This window comes from Felis catus, chromosome B4 (genome assembly GCF_018350175.1).
Source record: "Felis catus isolate Fca126 chromosome B4, F.catus_Fca126_mat1.0, whole genome shotgun sequence".
Lineage (NCBI taxonomy): Eukaryota > Metazoa > Chordata > Mammalia > Carnivora > Felidae > Felis > Felis catus.
The window spans coordinates 91,428,278-91,451,369 of record NC_058374.1 but is presented as its reverse complement, the minus strand read 5'-3'; the positions used below and the strand labels follow the sequence as shown (position 1 = coordinate 91,451,369).

The 23,092-nt window shown below is 41.1% G+C and overlaps 2 protein-coding genes across 19 annotated transcripts in view; one reads left to right on the top strand and one right to left on the bottom strand.

The window, feature by feature from the left end:
* GRIP1 (glutamate receptor interacting protein 1) overlaps nucleotides 1–5,940 on the top strand; it is a 695,200-nt gene extending 689,260 nt beyond the window's left edge. For 16 of the 17 annotated variants that reach the window (XM_023257209.2, XM_045062046.1, XM_045062044.1 and 13 more), the window contains one exon: nucleotides 708–2,516. In XM_023257209.2, the coding sequence (XP_023112977.1) occupies nucleotides 708–935 (228 nt within the window). In that variant the 3' untranslated portion in view covers nucleotides 936–2,516. Of the gene's footprint in view, nucleotides 1–707; nucleotides 2,517–5,542 lie in introns of those variants that run through there. The other variant, XM_045062041.1, reaches the window with a different exon arrangement.
* The window catches only part of HELB (DNA helicase B), a 33,417-nt gene continuing 15,181 nt past the window's right edge, over nucleotides 4,857–23,092 (bottom strand). For both annotated transcript variants that reach the window (XM_003989007.6, XM_019835183.3), the window contains exons 8-13: nucleotides 19,632–19,713; nucleotides 19,079–19,138; nucleotides 16,568–16,796; nucleotides 15,630–15,773; nucleotides 9,389–9,874; nucleotides 4,857–6,152 (exon numbers count right to left, since the gene is read on the bottom strand). In XM_003989007.6, coding sequence (XP_003989056.3) covers nucleotides 6,048–6,152; nucleotides 9,389–9,874; nucleotides 15,630–15,773; nucleotides 16,568–16,796; nucleotides 19,079–19,138; nucleotides 19,632–19,713 — 1,106 coding nt within the window. In that variant the 3' untranslated portion in view covers nucleotides 4,857–6,047. The remainder of the gene's footprint in view (nucleotides 6,153–9,388; nucleotides 9,875–15,629; nucleotides 15,774–16,567; nucleotides 16,797–19,078; nucleotides 19,139–19,631; nucleotides 19,714–23,092) is intronic.

Here is a 23,092-nt window from a genome sequence, read left to right as displayed (position 1 = left end):
AGAGTTTTAGGGATGTGTGGCTGTCAGGCACAGCCAGTGCTAAAGGCCAAAGCAGATGAGACCCGGAAACACCGTATCTGTATTAGACAGTTGGGGTCATTTGTACACTGTGTCGGGTTCCAGATGTGGCAAGATTGAGAATGGAAAGTCAAAGAGTGGAAGCAGGCACGTAGATGGTTTAGAAACCCTTGCCGGTGAAGAACAAGAAGAAATAAAAGAAGATGAGTACATGCAAAAGCTGAGGAGGGGATGGGCTCACTTCTGAGAGGTAGTTCAACATCACGGCCAAGAGCACAGCTCTGGGGTCAGCCAGACTGCCTGGGATCACATCCTATCTGGACCGCTTACCAAGTGCTGATGTAAGGCAAATCTCTGAACCACTCTGTGCCTCAGCTACCTCATCTGGAAATTATAGGGATAATGTTGGGCACTAGGACCACATGCCATGTGCGAGGCAATCTGCTCAGCGTGGGGATGTTGGGACGTGTCCCTGTTCCAAGCTCTCAAGGGCCTTACAATTTAATAGCAACGAATAAGTCAGCCAATGACCGCCTTCCAGGGTGGTCAGAGAAGGGATAGACCTCTCTGCGTAGAGGGCTCACTTAAGCATCAGCAGACACCTGTTAACATGGCAAGTGTTACTCTGGGTTTTGAGAATTCTCTCAGACTATGACAATAATTCAGAGTGGCCCTTCTTGATTTTTCAGGTTAATCACGTCCGAACGAGAGACTTTGACTGCTGCCTTGTTGTGCCCCTCATAGCAGAATCTGGTAATAAGCTGGACTTGGTTATTAGTAGAAACCCACTGGCCTCACAGAAGTCTATAGAACAGACTCTACCGGGAGGAGAATGGAGTGAACAGAACAGCGCTTTTTTCCAACAGCCTAGTCATGGTAGTAATTTGGAGATACGAGAACCCACTAACACATTATAGCAACGCTTTTTATAAAGCAGGACAAAAGACAATATCTACATGGTGCTAAAATATCCCTTTCAGATTTCTGTGGCATTTAAAGCACAGATAATCACGTGGCATTAACTGCAAGCACAGGGGTCTTTTAAATCTCTCTCATGGCTCATGTTCACTTCCCCTTTCAAGCTGAAGAGGTTTCTTTCTTGGCGACCACTATGGTATATGGCAGCCAATTCCCTGCCAAGCCCAATGGTGGAGAAAAAGAAAAGTAGGCAGGCTACCCCTCCCCCCAGTGAACATCGGAGGAAATTTTTTACGAGTTCATCTTCCAATCACTTTTTGAAAAGAGAAATGTCTGTTTGAAAATGTTCTCTATGACAATTTCCTTAATTCACTTTGAAATCAGTTTCTTACCGTGAAGTCATTAATGTTAAGAACTTGACCAAGTCTTTCCACAAAGCTGGCTCTCCTAGGGGAACTCGAGTTTGAGATGTGGCCGGGGACTGCTGCCATGGGAGGGGTACAGGTGTAACATTAAAGTTCTCTTAAAACGTTTCAGCGATGATGCACGTAGGAGACCATAATAGGTGGTGGTAAATGTTTTGCCCCCAATATAGGAATGATCTTAACTAAGATGTATGCTATTCCCTATGCAACAAACTAACAAACAGGATATGTCTTGTGACCTGTTTTTTGTTTTTGTTTTTGTTTTTTTTTAAGGACACATTTTTAATAGCTGCAAATCTCTGATAATGAATTAGAGTGCTTAGGAACACTGAGAATGAGTTATCTTATTTTTAAAATTCAGGACTAAGAACTTAAGAGAGAATGAAGAGTCTATTAAAATGAGGTTTATCTTAATGATAGGCAAATCAAACTCATCTTGCTTGACATGTTTGGAAAACTGTTTATAGAGGGGTGTACAGGACACGTACTTTAAAACGACACTGGACTATCTTTTGTTCTGAGCCATGCCACTTCTCGAAATTGTAAATACATCTTTCACAAAATGCATTGCCAATTACTACCATCCCTCAAAGCAATAAATTGTGACAGTTGCTTTTAATGTTTGTCAGCAACTGTTCTCATTTGTTCAGATATTTTGAATAGTTACACTAATAACTGTTATTTGGTGAATATTGAAAAAAAGATAGATCTGTATATGGATTGTAGAATCTCCATATTGAAATGATTATTTTGCAAACATCTTCATTTTGGTCAGTAATTCAAACGACTGCTTAGGTAAAGCATTTGAACACTGTGTCCTTTGTTTAAGGAAAAAGTTCACCTTTCTTTTTGTGCAAAGAAATATATTATTTCGATCATATGTCACAACCCGCCAGGGCAAGAAAGTATAAAGCAGAATCATGTTAAGGAAAAAAAAGAAAAAAAAAAAGATCATGAGTCACTTAAATATGTATTTTTATTTGTAACAAACAAGTATTAAGCTGTAAAGTATTTTTGTACAAATTTAATACTTTAATAGCATGGTATTTATCGTCTATGTATGGTTTTGGGGACTTCAAAATTGTTGCAAATATTTGTATGGAAAAAAAAAACCCTCTACCAAATGGAATAAAAAGTGATTTTGAAAAGCCAAAATTATGACATACAGTTTTTTGGTGCTTTGGATATATTTTATTCTAGATGACCCCTATACAATGCTTATTGCTGTAGAATTTTCTTTTTTTTAATGTTTATTTATCTTGAGAGAGAGAGAGAGAGAGAGAAAGATGGAGTGGGAGTGGGAGAGGGGCAGAGAGAGAGGGAGACACAAAATCTGAAGCAGGCTCCAGGCTCTGAGCTGTCAGCATGGAGCCCAACGTGGGGCTCAAACTCACGGAGTGTGAGATCATTACCTGAGCCAAAGTCAGACACTCCACCAACTGAGCCACCTAGGCACCCGTAGGATTTTCTAAAGGGGAAAGGTTTTGCCATAAGCTTGAAAAGCAGCATTGGAAGAATGGAAGAATATGAGTTTTAAAATCAGATCTGGGTTTGAATTCTAGCTCTGGTACTCACTGGTGGTACAAAATTTAGTTAGAGTCAGTTTCCCTACCTGTGATACTTAAGGTCATAACTGTACTCCAGGACCATTGTAAGGACAAGATGTAAAACATACAAGGTTTAAGTCCTAAAACAGCCTGCAGACAGAAATACCCCAGACTAATTATACAATTATTTTAGGTGACAAAGACAGATTTTAACTCAACAATCATAAAAACATCTGCCCTCAGAGAACAGTACATGTGTTCATGAAATACATTTATTATATATACTAAGATGTACCAATTTTAATGCATGCTATGCTACTTAAAACTTATAGTCCCAACATTTTCATTTTTGCAGACTGTCTTGCAGGCCTTGTAAATTCACAGGAACAAGGTAAGGATGTCCATTCTCACCATTTGTATCTAACAATGTATTAAAGGCTCTAGCCAGAGCATTAAGACAAGAAAATGAAATAAAAGGCATCCAGATTGGAAAGAAAGAAAACGATCTCTATTTGCAGATGATATAACCTCATATATAGAAAATCCTCACTAAGGAATCCACTAAAAACCTATTAAAACTAATAAATGAGGTTAGCAAGGTTGCAAGATACAAGATCAGTTGTATTTCTAAACAGTAGCAATGAACAACATCAGCATCATGGGAAAATTTTTTTTTTGCAAACAGTAGTTCTAAGAAGGGACTTGCATGTCAAATGTATAAAGAACTCATACCTCAATAAAAAGAAAAATAACAATTTATAAATGGGTAGGGGCACCCGGGTGGTTTAGTCGGTTAAGTGTCTGACTTTGGCTCAGGCCATGGTCTCACGGTTCGTTGAGCTCAAGCCCCGCATCAGGCTGTCTGCTGTGAGCACAGAGCCTGCTTCGATTCCTCTGTCCCTCTCTCTCTCCCTGCCCCTCCCTCATGTGTGCTCTCTCCCTCTCTCTCTCTCAAAAATAATAAAATGAAATAAAATAACTTTATTTTAAAAAATGGGTAAAAGATCTGAATAGACATTTCTCTGAAGAGGTCATACAAATGACCAACAAGCACATGAGAAGATAAGTAACATCATTCGCCATAAGGGAAATGCAAATGAAAACCACACTGAAACAGCACTTCACACCTACTAAAATGGCTATAATCAGTAAGTCAGATAATAGCAAGTACTAGAACGTAGAGAAACGGGAACCCTCACACACTCCCAAGTATAAATACAAAATGGTACGGCTGCTTTAGAAAACAATCCGGCAGTTCCTCAAATGGATAAATAGAGTTAGTATAGGACCCAACAATTCCACGCCTAGAAATATAATGAAAAGAAATCAGGGGCACCTGGGTGGCTCAGTCGGCTAAGCCTCCAACGCTTGATTTCAGCTTGGGTCATAATCTCACGGTTTGTGAGATCAAGCCTCAAGTAGGGTTCCTGGGCTGACAGCACAGAGCCTGCTTGGGATTCTCTCTCTCCCTCTCTCTCTGCCCCTCCCCCACTCCCCCCCCAAAATAAAAAGAAACTTAAAAAAAAAAAATTAAAATCCATGTCCACAGAAAGCTTGTACGCCAATGCATTCTATAATAGCCAAAAGGTGGAAACAACGCAAATGTCCATCAACTGATGAACCGAGAAATTCAATGTGCTATACCCGTACGACAGAATACTATTTGGTAATAAAAGGAGATAGAGGCCTTTTGTCTCACTGCACTACTGGGAGCAAGATAGGTCACCTGCAGCTCTACTGGAACCACCCGCAAAAATTCAGCCAGGGTTCCTGGTTTTGTCTCATCAGCTCAAACCAACATGGTGTGATCCAGAAATACAGCCTCCATGTATGCTGCCATATTTTCCATCAATACACCAAGGATATGAGGCTTCATCTGGTTAGACTGAGTGATTCCCCTTGAATGGACTATCCAAGACATCCACCCAATAAAAGGAACAATGCTAGCTCTTGGTACATATTTATTAATCTTTCATAAAAAGACAGATATGAGAGGCACCACAACATGAAGTCTGAAATCATTATGCTAAGTTAAAGAAGTCAGTAACAAGGAACCACATATTGTAGGATTGCATTTGTATGAAATGTCTGCAACAGGCAAATCAATGGAGACAAAGTAAATTAGTGTTGCCCAGAGCTGGAGGGGACGAGGGGGTCAGAACTACGAGGTACAGGTACTAAGAGGCACATCTTGGAGAAGACGATGCAAGTGTTCAAAAATCCATTGTGGTGTCAGTGGCACAACTCCATGAATGTACTAAAAGCGACTCCGTTTTACCCCTTTAACGGGTGAATTGTATGTGAATTATTGTATGTGAATTATAGCTCATTAAGGTTCTTTTTCAAATATTGGAATCACGGGTACATTTTTTTTTTCTTAACCTTTTCTTTCACCGGTTAACAATAAATAGAGCTCTAAAAAAAATAAAATCACTGAGAGAAAATAATTTTCCGGCGGTAGAATACCTTCAAAACAATGTATTCATAAAACAAATAACAGTCATGTGCCATGATGGAGGGGTTAGCTAATGCTACAGTAGAAATCATATTGACTATATAAATGTATCAAATCAACACACTGTACACTTTCAAGGTACACAGTGGTAACATATGTCAATGGTATCTCAAATACAGAAAAAGAAATGTACTCCCAAATCAGAAAGAATTTCCAGGTGAAGTGGGTCCGGCCGGCCGTGATGGAGCAAGGAGCCTTGCCAGATGAACACTTGGCAGAAGACCCAACATCCTGAAAAATGTGTGTCAGTTAATAATACGAGAGGCGTAATTACAGTCTGTCGTGACCATGGCTTCATACCATGGGCAGAGACCACCCAACATGATCATGGAAGTTAATAAAGGCATTGTTGCAAAAATAAAACACTTTTTAACGTACAAACTTTAAAAAATATATACATATATGCTATCAGTTCTCATGATGACAGATGTTGAACTCATTATGGTTTTCTATGATCAAACGGATTTAAAATATCTGCTAACACAAACACCTTAAAATAAAACCCCAGTTACACATATCCTGTTTTGTACCTTAATATTTCCAAGCTACGATGTTCATTTGTGTTAAATAGAAAAAAGACAGAGAGAGAGAGAGAGAAATTACTTTGCGCAATCTGAAATCAAATTAAGTTTCTTGATTACTTGTGGGTATGAAAAGTTGCCGGGGGGTTAAACTATTCAGTCTCAAATTCCGAAGTTTCAAAGACACTTGCGGAGATGATTCTTCCACCTGTTAGGACAGCAATAAAAATGAGATTAATTTCGTGAAAATACACACAATTTGCCCTACGTACTTCTGTTTCCTCTACTTCCGCGGGAGACATAATATCTTCCCCACCCCTTGGAAGACCTGAGGAGACCACAGCAATCAGCTGTCGGCAACTTGTGGGATCATACCTGCTTTGGCTCCCTGTGGTATCCCTAGCACCCAGCTCTGGGACGGGCATGAAGAAGTGACTATTTGTGAATGAGGGTATATATATATATATATATATATATATATATATATATTATATACATATATATATACACACTATATATATATACATAATATATATGTACACACTATATATATATATTTACATAATATATATATATACACACACTATACACACACACACACACACACACACACACACACACACATACACACACATACTTTCTACAGGTATGGCCACTACATAATTTGGCAGCTCAGTTCAAAATGAAAATGTGGGCCCTTTGTTCAAGGTTAAGAACTTCAAGATGGTTAAGTGCAGAACATTGAAGCAAGTATGGGGTAGTTTTAAGCACAAAGCCCTGAATGACTGACTACTGCTCAGCTGCACATCCGTGACACCGGCCTTGGGTGTGATAAGACGAAACACTGCAATGCCAGTACTCTTGGTACTGTTCGTGACTCCCAAGCACAAGGCAAGGGATCCGTACGGTCATGAGAAAGTTTCACCGCCATAGGGAAATGAGAAAAATAAGCACAATCAATCTTTCATAATGCTAAACCTGTTCAATTTAGAGGACTATACTGGTTAACTTTATATATCAACCTGACTATGCCATGGTACCCAGATATTTGGTCAAATATTATTCTAGATGTTTCTGTGGACCTATTTTTACATGAGGTTAACATTTAAAAAAAATTTGTTTAAGGTTTATTTATTTTTCAGAGACAAAGACAGGGTGTGTGTGTGGGGGGGGGGGGGGTTGGGCAGAGAGAGGGGAAGACACAGAATCTGAAGCAGGCTCCAGGCTCTGAGCTGTCAGCACAGAGCCTGACGTGGGGCTCAAACTCACGGACCTCTACGATCATGAGCCAATTCCTTAAATAAATCTAGACAGATAGATGACAGGTAGGTAGGTAAATAGACAGGGACACAGACACAGGCTACTGGTTCAGGAGAACCCTAACAGAACTATCTTTATTTAGGGATTTTGTGATTACTCCCTTTCTAGATTTTTTTTTTATAATAAAATGTCATTTGCTTTCAAAAAAATCCTGGAAATCACTGCTTTATATGATAAATTTTTAAATATTGATGCATATGCTTGTATTTAAAGGGGAATTTCTGTTTTGCACCCCCCCCCCTTTTTTGGTTGTGGGACACAAGGCAAAAAAAGCAACAAAACAAAACAAAACCAAGCAAACAAACAAACAAACAAAACTCAGGACAATATTTTAAGCTTTTTTTTTTTCAAAACCCAAAGCTATGAATCCACAGAAAAGCCAAAACTTTCATGTAGGAGAGGCTCAGCCATCAGTACCTGCAGAATTAAAATGCTGATGTGGTTCTTAGGCAGCCACCCGTATAGGAAAGAAAGGTATGAGGGCAGCCCCTGTCAGTGAACTTGAGCTTCTAGAAATCACATACCTCACAATTATGGAAGACACAGAAGTCCCTAATTCATCACTCGCGAGCCTTTGAATTCTTAGTTTCCTCATTTCCAGGGATTTCTGTAGATGTCACATGTTTTTGGCAAGGCTTGCGAGAAAACTGACCCTCTGCGGCCAGCGCTGGCCTCTCCGTGTTCACAGACCAGAGCTTAAAAACTTTGGCAAGCTCGGCAGCGAAGACGGGTAACGCTGTCATTGTCTCTTTGGACCATCCCAGAAGCCAGAAGCCACCCATCCCACGCTGGCGTGAAGAAATATAAAGCAAGAAACTTTTAGGCCAAGACTTTTTGTTTGGAATTTTCTGTTCCAGGTCCAAAGCCTTATTACCCCAGGGTCTTTGTAAGAGGTGATACAGTCAATTTCAGGAAAAGATGTTTTGCTGATTTGGTAATTCCATATCAAAGAGTTGACGTGGACCACCGAATGAAGCTTAGAATCGGCAGGGACCCTACTACTTCCAAGAAGGTAAAAGAAGAAACTTTGGGGTTTTATGACTCCCCTTGTCACTTTCCTTACAAAACCTGTCCCTCGGCCTCATTTCCCAATCCTAATGTAGCTGGATCCCCCCAGGAAGCCCAAGCCGGAGCCTAAGAGTCCTGCTCGGGCCCAACCCCACCCACATATAACCGGCCATCAAGGCCCGTGCACCCCTTGTCCCTAAGCATCTCTTTTCCAACCCCATCGCTACCACCTGACTTCAGAACCTAATCACTTTGTTCAAGCCACTGAAATCATCTTTGCGCTAGGAACTCATCCCCTATGGCCTCCCAAAACACCACTCAACTCCGAAGTGACCTTCCAAAACTTCAGTGCACCGGGCTCTTAAAATGCCTCTAGCGTTCTCCGCTGTGTTCAGAAGAACGTTCCCAGCCTCCTGGGAAGAGCCTGTGTCTTCCGACTCTTCCAGTGTCTTCAGCTCAGCTTCCGATGGCATGCGTACTCCAGCCACACTACTCCATACTTGCGATGGCCCAACAGGCCAAGACATCACACGCCGCATTTGCCGGCAGCATCTCAGAGGACGGTTTCACTGTCCCCTCTCCATGTGGGGTCAGAGGCTATCTCTATCCTCCTTTCAGAACTCTGCTTGGTACTGACAGCTCACATTAGCACTTTCCCCTCGGGGCTCCCACCCTGGCCCCTTTCAAGGTCATGGCCTTGAAAGCCTATGGACCCCAGCACCCCAGCACGTGAAGCGACTCTCAAACTTCTATTGGAACTTCATTTGTTCCAAGAATGTTGATAATTACCCGGCCGCTTTCACGGACAGTGGGGATAAAAGTGAGACTGTGGCCTACAAAGGGGAAGGGGAGGGTGACAAGGAAGCTATGCGGAAAGACGCTGCAGGATGACAAGGTCTCTCGGCACGCCACCTGTGCCGACCTCATGCCAGGCGACAAAGCGCGCCAGGATCGACCAGGCACAGGGGAGAGGACACGTGGCAGAGGGGAGAGAACACTTGTTTTTAGGTCCGATAGCACAATTTAACACTAATGAAAAATCCATAGACACGTATCAGCACCCTGAAGTCAACACGACTTAAATACAGCGGGAGCACACGAGAACGTCACTCTTACCATCAGGACTTTGCTTGGACTTTCAGCATCACTCATGCCACAGGCTCTTTTGGACCCACGGGGTTTTGATGGATCTTCATCTGTATCCGCCTCATCGGGTGAAGAGAATTTCCACTCTCCGGCCAAGGGGAACGTCCTGTCATCAGCTGCGGAGGCCTTGCTTCTGGGTGTCACGGTGCTGGCTGTGACTGCAAGGTGTGACGGTGTTGACGGCTGTGTGCCGGGCCTGCTGCTGTCTCCAGAGCTCTCCGACGGGGATGCAGAATCCGCCAGAGACGCGCAGCTCTTGGAGAGCTTGTTTTGCAAAAAATGTTTCAAACGGGTTTTTCTAGGGGCACTGCTTTTCATAATTGCACTCCGGAGGTGAGACTCTTCTGCGATGACATACACTCTGCCGCGGCCCCGGGTCACCGCCGTATAAACGTGCTGCCAGTGCTGGCGGCCCGCCTTCCCAACCACGTACACGACCGTCTGCTCCTCAGACCCCTGGGGGGGGGGGGGGAGAATGCGGTGGGAAGGGTTAGTTTTGCACAGGGGGCTCTTGTCTTCACACGGTCCACCAAGATAGAAAACAGACAAGTCCTAAAAGGGATCTCTGCTAGTCGGCCAGAATATTCGCCTAAATCCACCTTACGCTTCCGGTTTATTCATTATCCGAGACCTCATGATTCCTAACTGTGCTGTTAAGTTCAGGTCTGACGGATCCACAGCTGGCTTGTAGAAACCCAGCAAAAGCTTGAAAGATTGCATGCGGTGCCAAATCTTCCCTCATAAAAAGAATGTTCAATGATCGTGTAGGCTCTATGGATAAATGTGTTACCCTATTTGTACCTACAGGAGAATAGATAAGTTCGTTTGTTTATATTCATATCAAGTATCTGTATATAGACATTTGAAATACTATTCTGCAAATGGCAAAGGCGCTTTAAAACTTAACAAAATTTTGGGGCACCTGGGTGGCGCAGTCGGTTAAGCGTCCGACTTCAGCCGGGTCACGATCTCGCGGTCCGTGAGTTCGAGCCCCGCGTCGGGCTCTGGGCTGATGGCTCAGAGCCTGGAGCCTGTTTCCGATTCTGTGTCTCCCTCTCTCTCTGCCCCTCCCCCGTTCATGCTCTGTCTCTCTCTGTCCCAAAAATAAATAAATGTTGAAAAAAAAAATTTTTTAAAAAAACTTAACAAAATTTTAAAAACAACTGGATACTTTTGGGGCAGCTGGGTGGCTCAGTTGGTTAAGGGTCGGACTCGACTTTGGCTCAGGTCATGTTCTCGTGGTTGGTGAGTTCAAGCCCTACGTTGGGCTCCACACTGGAACCTGCTTGGGATTCTCTCTCTCCTTTTCTCTCTGCCTCTCCCCTGTCTCCCTCCCTTCCCATCCCTCAAAATAAATAAATAAACTCTAAAAAAATAAAAAACAAAAACTGGATACTTCTACATAAAGAGTGATCACAACTATGTAACACAAAATAAAATGACTCTGATCCAAAAACGTACACACAAATGAACACAAATACCTAACAAAACGAGTCATACAAAAAAAGAAGGAAATCCTACCAAAAATTTAACTAGTCTATCTCCAAAATGGAGGCCCTATGGATTATTTTTTTTCTCTTACTTTTCTGTATTCTCCCATTGTTGAACATTTATTACTTTCATCAAGGTGAACAAAACAAAAGAGAACAATGAACTTGTGCTTTTTAAGTTTAGCAAGAAGAATTACATAGGCAAGAAAAATGCCCAATGTCACCATGTAACTGTGAGCAAACAATTTCAAGTTTTGGGACTATTCAGAGTCCCTATTATTTTCAGGGCTGACATAAACTAAGGAGTGCTTTGAACCATTCTCTCTCCCAATGTCCCCATACTCCCCCCACCAAAGGGATTGTGGGAAGATAAATGAGAGGACGAGACACAGATCCCCAGTTAAAACCCTCTTCCACAGCAAGCCCTTCTGTCTTACCTAGACACAGAAAATTGCAACCAACGCTTCAGATTATCAAAGTGTGACAAATACTTCCTTCTGGTGCTGCTGAGTCTCAGAAATGTACTTCAATGACACCTGATTATGCAAACGCCAAATCCATTGCATAGAGGCACAGCACCATTTGTCCCTCTGGACTTAATATTGGGTACTCCTAAACTGGTAAATGTCTAACCTAAACTTAGTTCATTGAGCTCCTAATCAAGGAACACAGAAAAACCCAACAGCTTCATAGTCCGTCTCCCTCGCACGCACACGTGCTGCAATCCACGGCCCTCACAGCATCTATAGGGATACGCATAAAAAGCAAATCCAATCACATCCGACTCCGCTTAAAGCCACAGCTCCCGAGCTCTCAAAGCAAAGTCCTAACTCCTTACTATGGCTCGTCTGGCCCTTCAGAAGCCAGCCTTGGACCTGCTCCCTTCCCTCCTCCTCTCCTCTCCTCCTTTCCATGCACAAGCCACGCTCCATCCAGCACCACGAACCTCTTTGTGGTGCTGCCAGTGCCAGCCCCCTTCTGGATCAGCTGTCCCATCCATGCACATTCCAGAGCCCTGGACTCCCTCTGTCACAGAACGTTTACTGAGCTGGAATGTAACTGTCTGCCGCCTTCACTGTATTCCTCCTTGCTGGACTGTAAGCTCTGCAAAGGCAGGGCTGCGTCTTTCTTGTTCACTGCTCTTTACCCAGTGTCTAATGAATAATTATAAAAATTAAACAGCCATGCCAAAGGTATGCTTAAAAAGCAGGACATGGACATCTGACGTCACGGCAATAACCTGCTATAAATTATTCGTCCATTTTTCATATCTTCCTTGAATCATGAGAGCTTTCAAACTTCTTAAAGGAGGCAGGTTTCCTACACTGACTTTTAAATTATGTATACGTCCGTTCTCTAAATGTGTTCTAAAACTCTACATCTGTACGAATAAACACAAACCATTGATTCCTTTCATGATGTTATAGGCTCAGAATCTGAAAATATATGGACCTTAGAATAGGGGTTAAAACACTCTCTCTGCAAATGGTCGAAAAATAAATACTTTAAGTTTTGCAGGCCAGCTGTTCTCTATGGCAACCACTCAATTCTTCCTTTGTAATGCAAAAGCGGTCAGAGCCAATACGTAAATGAACAAGTGCTGCTGTGTTCCAATAAAACTTTCTTTACAAAATCTGGTAGTGGGCCAGATATGGATACCATATTAAATCATACAGTCCTAGAAGGTCTTAGGAGGTGATGTGGCCCCCAATCTTTCTACCCTCCCTTATCCCCCCTTACTTCTCTAACCTCGTCCCTTGTCACTCTCCCACAATGGCCTCCTTGCTGTTCCTGTTCTTCAAATGACAGACAGCCTGCCACCTAAGAAGTGTGGCCTTGGCTATTCCGTCAACCTAGAATGCTCTTCTCTCGGATACCCACATGGTTAACTTCTTTACCTCCTTCAAGTGTTTGCTCAAATGCCACGTTCTCAATGAGGCCTACACTGACTACTATTTAACGTTACAACTGCATCCCACACCTATCCCTGCCCTTTTTCCATAGCATTTGCCACTTTCTACCATAATATGTACAGTTGACCCTTGAACAACATGGGTTTAAACTGCACAGGTCCACTTACACATGGATTTTTTAAAATAATAAATACAGGGCAGTCCTGTAAATGTATTTTCTCTTCATAATAATTTTCTTTTTTTAATGAATATTTTTTCAGGTTTATTTATTTTGAGAGAGAGAGCACGAGTAGGGGAGGGGCAGAGAGAGAGAGAGAGGGAGAGAGAGAATCCCAAGCAGGCTCTACGCTGTCAGCGCAAAGTCGAATGTGGGGCTCTATCTCATGAAATGTGAGATCATGACCTGAGCTGAAATCAAGAGTCAACTGCTTAACCTACTGAGTCTCCCAGGAGCCCCTTATTTATAATTTTTTTAATATTTTCTTTACTGCAGCTTACTTTTCTAAGATTTTGTTTTAAAGTAATCTCTACGCCCAGTGTGGGGCTGAACCTTACAACCCCAGATCAAGAGTCACACACTCTAATTCTTGAGGCTGCCAGCTGCCCCTAGCTTACTTTATTGTAAAATAACGTATATATTATTAATGTATAACATACAAGATACGTGTTAATTGTTTGATGACCATTAAGGCTTCCGATCAATGGCAGGCTATTAGTAGTTACGTTTTCAGGGAATCAAAGGTATACATAGATTTCCGACTGCAATGGGGGGTTGGTGCCTCGAGCCTCCACAATGTTCAAAGGTCAACTGTAGTTTACTTGTTTTATGGTTGTATCTGTCTCTTTCCTCCTCCCCAGCAAATGTAATCTTCACAATGGCAGGTATCTTTCTTTGTTTCATGGACTGATCTAAACCAAGCACCAAGGACAGTCTGACTCAATAAATATTTGTTGAACTGAACATGGGAGAAACAAACTACACTGATACAAGATAATAATCACGAATGTTCTTCGAGGTAAGAGATGCTCTTTCAACCACAAAATGACAGATTCAATAAAAGGAACAACTAGAGATATTTACTCCAACCTTAACAAAGTAATAAAAAGACCCCTTCAAACTTCCTTTGTCCAGAAATGTAACAGAAGACTGGATTATAAATTTGAGGAAATCCTTAGAAAAAAACAAAAAAAACCAGCAAAATAATAATGAGATGGAAAACAGGAGAGAGGTAAGAAATTCAGACAATCATTTCTGGAGGCCCAACATAATAGAGATTCTAGAAAGACAAAACACAGAAAACACAGGGCAAGAAACTAAAGGAAATTATTCAAGAAAATTTCCCCAAACTGAATGATACGAGTTTCTAGAATTACACAGAGTCCATCATAAAGATCCAAGGGAGAAATTTTGCCAGGACCTGCAGCCAGGAATATGTGTACTTCTTAACAACTGGCTGTTTTGGGTTTTTTTTTTTTACCCAATAGACACAGTCCACTGACTGCTTCTCTCTTATTTTGAAAACAAAGCCAAATCTTCAGCCTACATTAGCAAGCAAATAGGTCAGTGTGCATATCCGCATCCCAACCCTCCCTTGGCAGGAATGCGTTTACCACCCTTACCTTGATCTTCTGCATGACATCATTTCTTTATCTTTTAAAAGGAAAGGCTGAATTGGGGCCATTTTTTTGAAAGCCATTTCGACTTCTTTTTGGAACTGAGATGGAGTAGGTTAATAAATAAAACACCATCCATTAAAAAAAACCACACACACAAAAAACAGAACCCGTATGCTAATTAGTTTGCCTACCAGTAGAGGATACAGGCTAACCTAAATTTTTCCACATGCAAATGTAGGCTGATGCAGCTTCATGATTAAAGCAACATACCAACATCAAAGAGGGGCACGCAAAACAACGAGTTAAATAACAGAACCACAAATAGCTTATGAGAAGTCAAGAGTAAAAATAATTTTTCCAGTAATGTTCAGGACTAAAACATAAGAAAGCAGCACTTTGAAGTAAAGTAGCTGAGAAGTCAAGAGTATTAAAATGAGCTTAAAAGCAAATTGCACTAAATGCAATGTTGTGTCCAGGATTAGATCCTGGAACAGAAAAAGGATATTCTTGGGAAGCTGGTGAAATCCAAATAAAGTGTGGAGCTTCGTTAATAGTAATTCTTCCAACGGTAATTTCTTACTTTTGACACAAACACCATAGTTATGTAAGACGTTGACATTAGGGATAGTCAGATGAAGGGTATATGGGAAGAGTCTCTGCTATCTTTCGAACTCTTCTATAAAACTAAAATTATTCCCAGGCGCCTGGGTGGCTCAATTTCAGCTCATGTCATAATCCCAGGGTTGTGGGAATCAAGCCTTGTGTCAGGCTCCACGCTGAGCTTGAAGCCTGCTTAAGATTCTCTTTCTCTCTCCCTATGCCCCTCTCCCCAGCTCACGCTCTCTCTAAAATTTAAAAAAAAAAAAAAAAGAACACCTAAAATTAAAATTATTCCCAAGTAGAGAGTAGTTGCCTCAGAAGAACAGAGGAAAGGGATGTATTTGTCAAAACCCATCCAACTTGATAAATTTAAATATGCATGCAAATTATACCCCAATAAAGCTGATTATACACTAATAAAAAAAGCAAGCTGCAAAAATACATAAACATCAGGAAGCCATTTATGTAAACTTTGGTCACCTTGTTCCTTTTTACAAAATAAAGGCAACAAAATTAAGAAGAAAATCTTTGAAGGTACTACTCCATGGCTTCCAAACCAGTTCAAATCACTTTATAAACGTCCCCTGTTACCTGAAAAGTGTGAATAGTTCTTGCCCAGGCATGTTTTATATGACAATATTTCATCAGTTTTTCGAAGTCCACGGTTATTTCCAAGCCAGCCATATTATTAATGGTCAAAGATCTTCTCTTTCCAAAAGTTACATCAGTTACATCCTATGATCAAAACAAAGAATTATTTTGTATGTTTTCAAATAGGCACACTGTAAACAGAGTCTATTTTTGTGCTGAATATTAAATGCAGACTCAAGTAAAATTGCATGTATATTCACAATTGTTAAGAACTTTCAAAAGGCTTAAAATCTACACTTGAGCACAAACTAAATATATATATACACCCAAACTTGAATAAATTTGAAACTTAACCTTAATCTGATTCTATGGAGAATAGTCTGTGTGCCTGACTTATTCTGAAGTCTATACATTTTTCACTTCTTGCACTGACTACGTAAGTCTGCACCTATTCTTTGCAAAAAGTTTATGTTTCCTCACATCCTCACTGCTTGTAAAGAATAAGCTTCTATGTTTAAGACGGTGTTTATACAATGAGAACAAACTCAAAGAAACCTCAATGGTTTCTGTACTTAAGCAGCAACCAAAGAAATGATGTTTTGCAAAATATATTATGTCACTTGTCCCTTATTTTTTGTTACTTGAGCCCTCCGAACTTAATAAAAATGTTTCTTCACAAAGTCTTCCAGAAAATATGAGAAAGAAACCTATCCCACCTCATTTTATGAAGCCAGTTTTACTCTGACACCGAAACCAGACAAGACGTTACTAGAAAACTACAAACCAATATTCCTCATAAACGTGAATGCAAAACTCCTTAACAAAAAATTATGGAAGAATGTCAACAATTCCGATATGATTAGGCTCTGAATCAAACCTAGGGCAATTAAAAAAAAAATCTACCTCTAATAAGGTACTATTTTTCTGTTGTCACCTACCTTTGTTATAAAAAATATTTCTCCATTGCAGAGTCGAATATCACCTTCAAAGTCATGCTTATTTTTAGCAAAACCACGAAGAGTACCATTAAAGTCTTCGCCGCTGGCCTCTCGTTCATTACTCTCCTGACTGGGAGAGGTATCTTGAGGGAGCAGCTCCGAGAGATACACATTCCTGGTACAACAAATTTTATCACCAACTCCAAACTGAAGTCTATTCCGATGGTCTCTGGGGAAGAAAATAAGAATACGTCATCAAGGTTTGGAAAGCCTCAATTTCATTTTGTTTAGGCATTAACCCCCACTCAGATCTGATCCAATTCTCAAAATAATTTCCAAACTCTCTCTCCTTCACTTTTGTTCTCCAAATGTCAACAAGAAATCAGGCTCCCACAGTCGTGGTCTGATTACCTATCCTGTCTGTGGCACCTCAAACTCAATGACATTTCCCAGGCAGATGTTTTCGAGTTAGAAATCGTGGCATAAATGCTGATGTCTCTCTTTGCCTCTATAGATTCTAAAAGTTATCCAAATTTCTTACTTGACACATCTCCAAAGGCAAGGGAATTAAAAGCAAAAATGAACTATTGGGACCTCATGAAGAGAAAAAGCTTCTGCACAGCAAAGGAAACAACCAACAAAACTAAAAGGCAACCAACGGAATGGGAAAAGGTATTTGCAAATGACATATTGGACAAACAGCTAGTATCCAAAATCTATAAAGAACTCACCAAACTCCACACCAGAAAAATAAATAATCCAGTGAAGAAATGGACAGAATACATGAATAGACACTTCTCTAAAGAAGACATCCAGATGGCCAACAGGCACATGAAAAGATGCTCAACGTCACTCCTCAGCAGGGAAATACAAATCAAAACCATACTGAGATACCACCTCACGCCAGTCAGAGTAGCCAAAATGAACAAATCAGGAGACTATAGATGCTGGCGAGGATGTGGAGAAACGGGAGCCCTCTTGCACTGTTGGTGGGAATGAAACTGGTGCAGCCGCTCTGGAAAACACAGCGGAGGTTCCTCAAAAAATTAAAAATAGATCTACCCTATGACCCAGCAATAGCACTGCTAGGAATCTACCCAAGGGATATAGGAGTGCTGATGCATAGGGCCACTTGTACCCCTCTGTTTATAGAAAACATGTTTATATGGCTTCAACAAGAGCTAAATTATGGAAAGAACCTAAATGTCCATCAACTGATGAATGGATGAAGAAATTGTGGTTTATATACACAATAGAATACTACGTGGCAATGAGAAAGAATGAAATATGGCCCTTTGTAGCAACATGGATGGAACTGGAGAGTGTGATGCTAAGTGAAATAAGTCCTACAGAGACAGACAGATACCCTGTTTTCACTCTTATGTGGATCCTGAGAAACTTAACAGGAGACCAAGGGGGAGGGGAAGGAAAAAAAAGTGAGAGAGGGAGGGAGCCAAACCATAAGAGACTCTTAAAAACTGAGAATAAACTGAGGGTTGATGGGGTGGGGGGGGGGGGTGGTGATAGGCATTGAGGAGGACACCAGTTGGGATGAGCACTGGGTGTTGTATGGAAACCAATTTGACAATAAATTTCATATTAAAAATAAATAAAATAAAAAAATAAAAGCTATCCAAAGTCTTATGGATTCTGCCTTTTAAATTCATCTTCTCCTCTCCAATCTCTCCTACCCCTGCCCTATATCACGTCTTATCCCACGTACACATATTTCTATTCTTGTAACTATGATGTTATATCGGAATAACAGCAGCAAGTTGAATAAATGCTGGTGATGTACCAGTTACCGTCATAAGTGCCTTAGAGATATTATTTCATCCCATCCTGACTACAACTCTATGAGGGAAATTCTGCATCGGTATCCTATTTTTACACATATGGACAAGTTAAACTACCTGCCTGAGATCACAGTCACTGGGACACAGACTGGGTGACCCACCGCTGGTGCTTTCTAACCCTCTGTTAGGCTACTAAAGTGGGTTTTTTTGTGGGTCATCCCTCAACAGACTGGGAGTTCCTCCTGCAACTTCCACATCTTTATTCTCTGCACTTAACAAACAGTACAGTGTTGATAAATGCAAGAGAAGTGAGTTAATTTTTCCTGTGTGCAAACACAGTAGCTTTTCTACACTGCTATTTCTCTGATAGATGTCCCCTGGGGTGCTCTCTATGGGCATCCTGTTGCTAAGGGTCTTGGACATGCCTACACACATATTATACTTGAAAAAAAATTCTCCTGAATTCCCCATACTCCTCTCCGAGAAGCTGGAGGTTGCCAACTTGAAAACCACAAGAAACACTGTATTCCTTATTTTTCTTATTACACTGATTACTGAAACAGTTCCCAAGGAGACATATTTAATTGAAGAGATCATTTCACTTCACAAATGAGAATAAAAAAGATTTTTGAGTATGTGGCTACAGTGATAAATGTCAAATAAAAGAACAGCAAAGGAAGGGCTATCCTCAAGCATTCAGACCCGTTGTGCTCACTTGATCAGGCGGCCCGTGTAGTGCTTACAACAGCAGGCGTTGATTAAGTCACAGTCTTGCCTGAAACACACAAACAAGCAAGGGTCACCTTAATGATATCTGCTTTGTGCTGACTTCTGTTACCAACAGTTACAATGTACTACATGCTATAAAAAGTTTCCAGGAATCTCACCAGAGAAAAGCATTTTGTAATTTTCATCTTTTTTAAAAAGATTTTATTTTTAAGTAATCTCCACACCCAATGTGGGGCTCGAACACACAACCCTGAGATCGAGCATCATATGCTCTCCTGACCGAGCCAGCCAGGTGCCCCCAATAATTTTTATCTTAACATAAACCGTTTCCATTCAGATTTCCTGGGAGTTTCCAAATGTAATATTTGGTAGAAAGAGTCCTGTTTAAAAACTTCCCTCTGCCATATCTAACAAAGAAAGACCTCAAAATTAGGGACAGAATTAGCAATGAGAGTCTCCCATTCATACAGTACCTGTACTGATAAGTTACGAGATTTAAATGCTACACTAAGCACACTAAAATCCTGCAAATGCTTTACCTTCTAAATGCAATGAATTGTGACATTTGTGCATCCTGTAGGTCATTTTCTTTGAGCAAGGTTCCAACTGCAGAATATAAATCTAATACAAGAATATAAGAGAAAAAAAGTTAACAAGGAAAAGCACCAAATTACAACATTGTTTCAATGGAGAAACTAACGCAAACTGAACACAAGTTCTCTATGGGAACATCAACCTCATTTGCTACAGCAGCTAGAGCAACACAAGAGAGAATGGAGATAAGGGTTCCAGATACCCTATCCTCAACAGAGAGGTCAACCACTAGCCATTAGAACGGCTCCTAATCTAGAACACAACCCCTCATCACTGATGGCTTGTGAAAGCTGAATTTAAAATATGAGCAAGAAGACAAAATATGTAATAGAATTACTGCACCGTAAGACTTCTTTCTGTCTTAAGTTCTGGTGGGAATGAGAAATAATTTGAGACTCTATACGCTTTGCATCTGTCATTTCACTTTTAATCTTTACAACACGCACAGGAAGCTGTTATTATTATATCCAAGGTTGATATTTAGTAGAAAATATTAAGATACTTCCACAAAGGATGGCAAACAGCTACTCCCCAAACACTGCAACGCCCCACCCCCCACCCCAACCATGTGTTTCCTACCCACCCCCAGAACCCCCAAGCCTCCCCATGGTCCAGCAACTAAAAGGTTAACCCTGGCACAGCAGAGGCATCCATTCTAAGAGTGACCATACCTCAGCTATTACATAGTTTGACCACAAACACTGATTACAGTCTAGATATAATGTGCAGCCGGGGCTCTTGGAAGTAAAAGCAATTTTCCAAAAAGGGTATGGTGCCTGGCCTCCCTCTTTCAGACTTCAAATCATTGGCAATGATGACACCCACTTCCAACCTCCCTCAAAGCAGAGAAGTAGGCTTCCTCTAATCTGTCTTACCAATAGTACTAAACAGTGAACACTTCTCATGAGAGACAGATGTAACAATTTGGGTAAGAACATTCTAGGCTTTCGTGCCTTCCCCTCACAGCAGATGAATCCCAGGGGAATGAAAAAAAACAGCCCAGGCCTTGTGATGCCCTGCTCCAGGAAGCCTAAATTAGTTGCTTACTGAGCCCTTCCTGGTTCAGATGAAGGGAAGATTATCACTAAAAAACGGCCAATGCTCAGCTCGCCCCCCAGCCAAGCCCTGGGCTGCCCGAGCAGGAATTTCCAAAGGTCTCACAGGGTATTGTTTTCCTTTTTATGTACAGGATCGTGTTGTTCTGCTCCTTGCTTTTTTCACTCTCCCTACATCTTACAGATCAATACGTACACCGTATTTCATTGATTCTAAGATACACATTTTTCTCACACTTTAGCATCTCTGAAATTCCAGCCCAGCTCTGCAGCCTGTCTTAGGCCCCTGTACTTTGGAATATAATGGAGTCATGTACTCAGTGATTTCATTACCAGTGAAAGTGCACTATATGCCTCTCTCTAAGGAATATTTACTCAGTTCTTTTAAGGAAGAGACTAATTTCACAGCTGAAGTTTGTGACTGAGATAGAAAAACAGCATCAGCTGAGGGCTCTGCTGCCATTCTGAAACAGAGCACTTTTTTTTTGTTAAGTACATTCTCATTAACATAAATTAGGGGTGTCAGAAGGAAAACCAACCGTATTTCAGGTAAATCTACAAGGAGTGGCAAGGAGGGCAAGTTATTTAACTGCCTAAGTCTTATTGTACTTCATAGTTATTAGCACCTACTATTTACTAAACTGTCGTGAGAATAAATATTACCTATTAATTCTTCATAATACATGTAATAAAAAACATCACAAAACGATGCGGTTTATAATCCCATGTATGTAAAACGGAAATAAATTATACATGCTTGTGTATGGATATCATAAGGTTTAAAGGATAAACACCGGGGCGCCTGGGTGGCGCAGTCGGTTAAGCGTCCGACTTCAGCCAGGTCACGATCTCGCGGTCCGGGAGTTCGAGCCCCGCGCCGGGCTCTGGGCTGATGGCTCGGAGCCTGGAGCCTGTTTCCGATTCTGTGTCTCCCTCTCTCTCTGCCCCTCCCCCGTTCATGCTCTGTCTCTCTCTGTCCCAAAAAAAATAAATAAACATTGAAAAAAAAATTGTTAAAAATAAAAAAGGATAAACACCTAAGCCTTACTACAGAGCAGGAGTGGTGGGCGAGTAATAGTGATAGTATGTGACCTTTCAGGGTTGCCTGAGAGGAAATCAAGAAGAAGAGTACAAGGAAATATTCGTTTTTACTTCAAACACTTCTGTATTATTTGACCCTTTTTAAGGAATATAAGTTATTTCTACGATCAAAAAAAAAAAAAAATCAGGGGCACCTGAGCAGCTAGTTGGTTGAGCATCGGACCCTTCATTTCGGCTCAGGTCATGATCTCACGGTTTGGGGATCAAGCCCCGCATCCAGCTCTGCATTGGGCACGGAGCCTGTTTAAGCTACTCTCTCCCTCTCTCTGCCCCTACTCCCACTCTCTCCCTCTCAAAAAACAAAACAAGACAAAACAAAAACTGGAAGGGCATTTAGAGAATACTACATATCATATGGTCCCATTCCAAAAGAAAAAAAAAACATTACTGTAACACGTGAATGGACACGAAACCAAGGGAACCACATATGCGACACACAGAGCAGGAAATGCTTACGTGTAAAGCCGTGCGTCACCTGCTTCACATACGAGCGAAAGTAGCCCAGTAGTTTGGGCACACCCGTAGCAACGATGGCAACTACAATAAATTCCCAGCAGCGATCATTTAAATCCTCACTAATTCAAGTTTGAGTAAACCATCACACTATTTTTTTTTTTAAAGTTTGCTAAGTTTGGAATACAAATAACGATCAAAAGGTTTACTCTGCTTGAATTAACTTGTAATAGTTCATTTAAGATCTATTATTTGCAAAAAAAACTAACAGTGCCTCAAAACTGAAGAATGCCCTCAACCCCCCTAACAGCCCCACAGGCAGTGCCACTGTGATTCCCAGTTTACAGATGCTTAAGTGATGTGACCTGCGTCGGGAGCCTGTGCTCTTTTTGACCTTGTTGTGTTGTCATCCTAACACCCACAGTCAGAAGCAATGCTTGTCATTTTGTAAGAAACCGTAAGAACTAGCAGGAACTCCAGTTGGCAACAGTTTCACAACCACTACCTCTGGTTCACAAATGTACCCAAAGCAACAAATGTATTTACTTTCCCAACTGTTATAAAAGAAAATCTTCATTAATTAGGATATGCTTTCTCCTTGGATTCCTGGAGCTTTGCTTCATTTGAAACTAATCATCTATATCCAATTATTCACTCAACAGATATTTACTGAGCCCTTAGTGTGTTATGTGTCAAAAGCTTACTTCTTGTGTGTGTGTGTGTGTGTGTGTGTGTGTGTGTGTGTGCGCGTGTGCATGTATGTATCGTCAGTCCTTCCGAATTCCTTCCAGCATGAG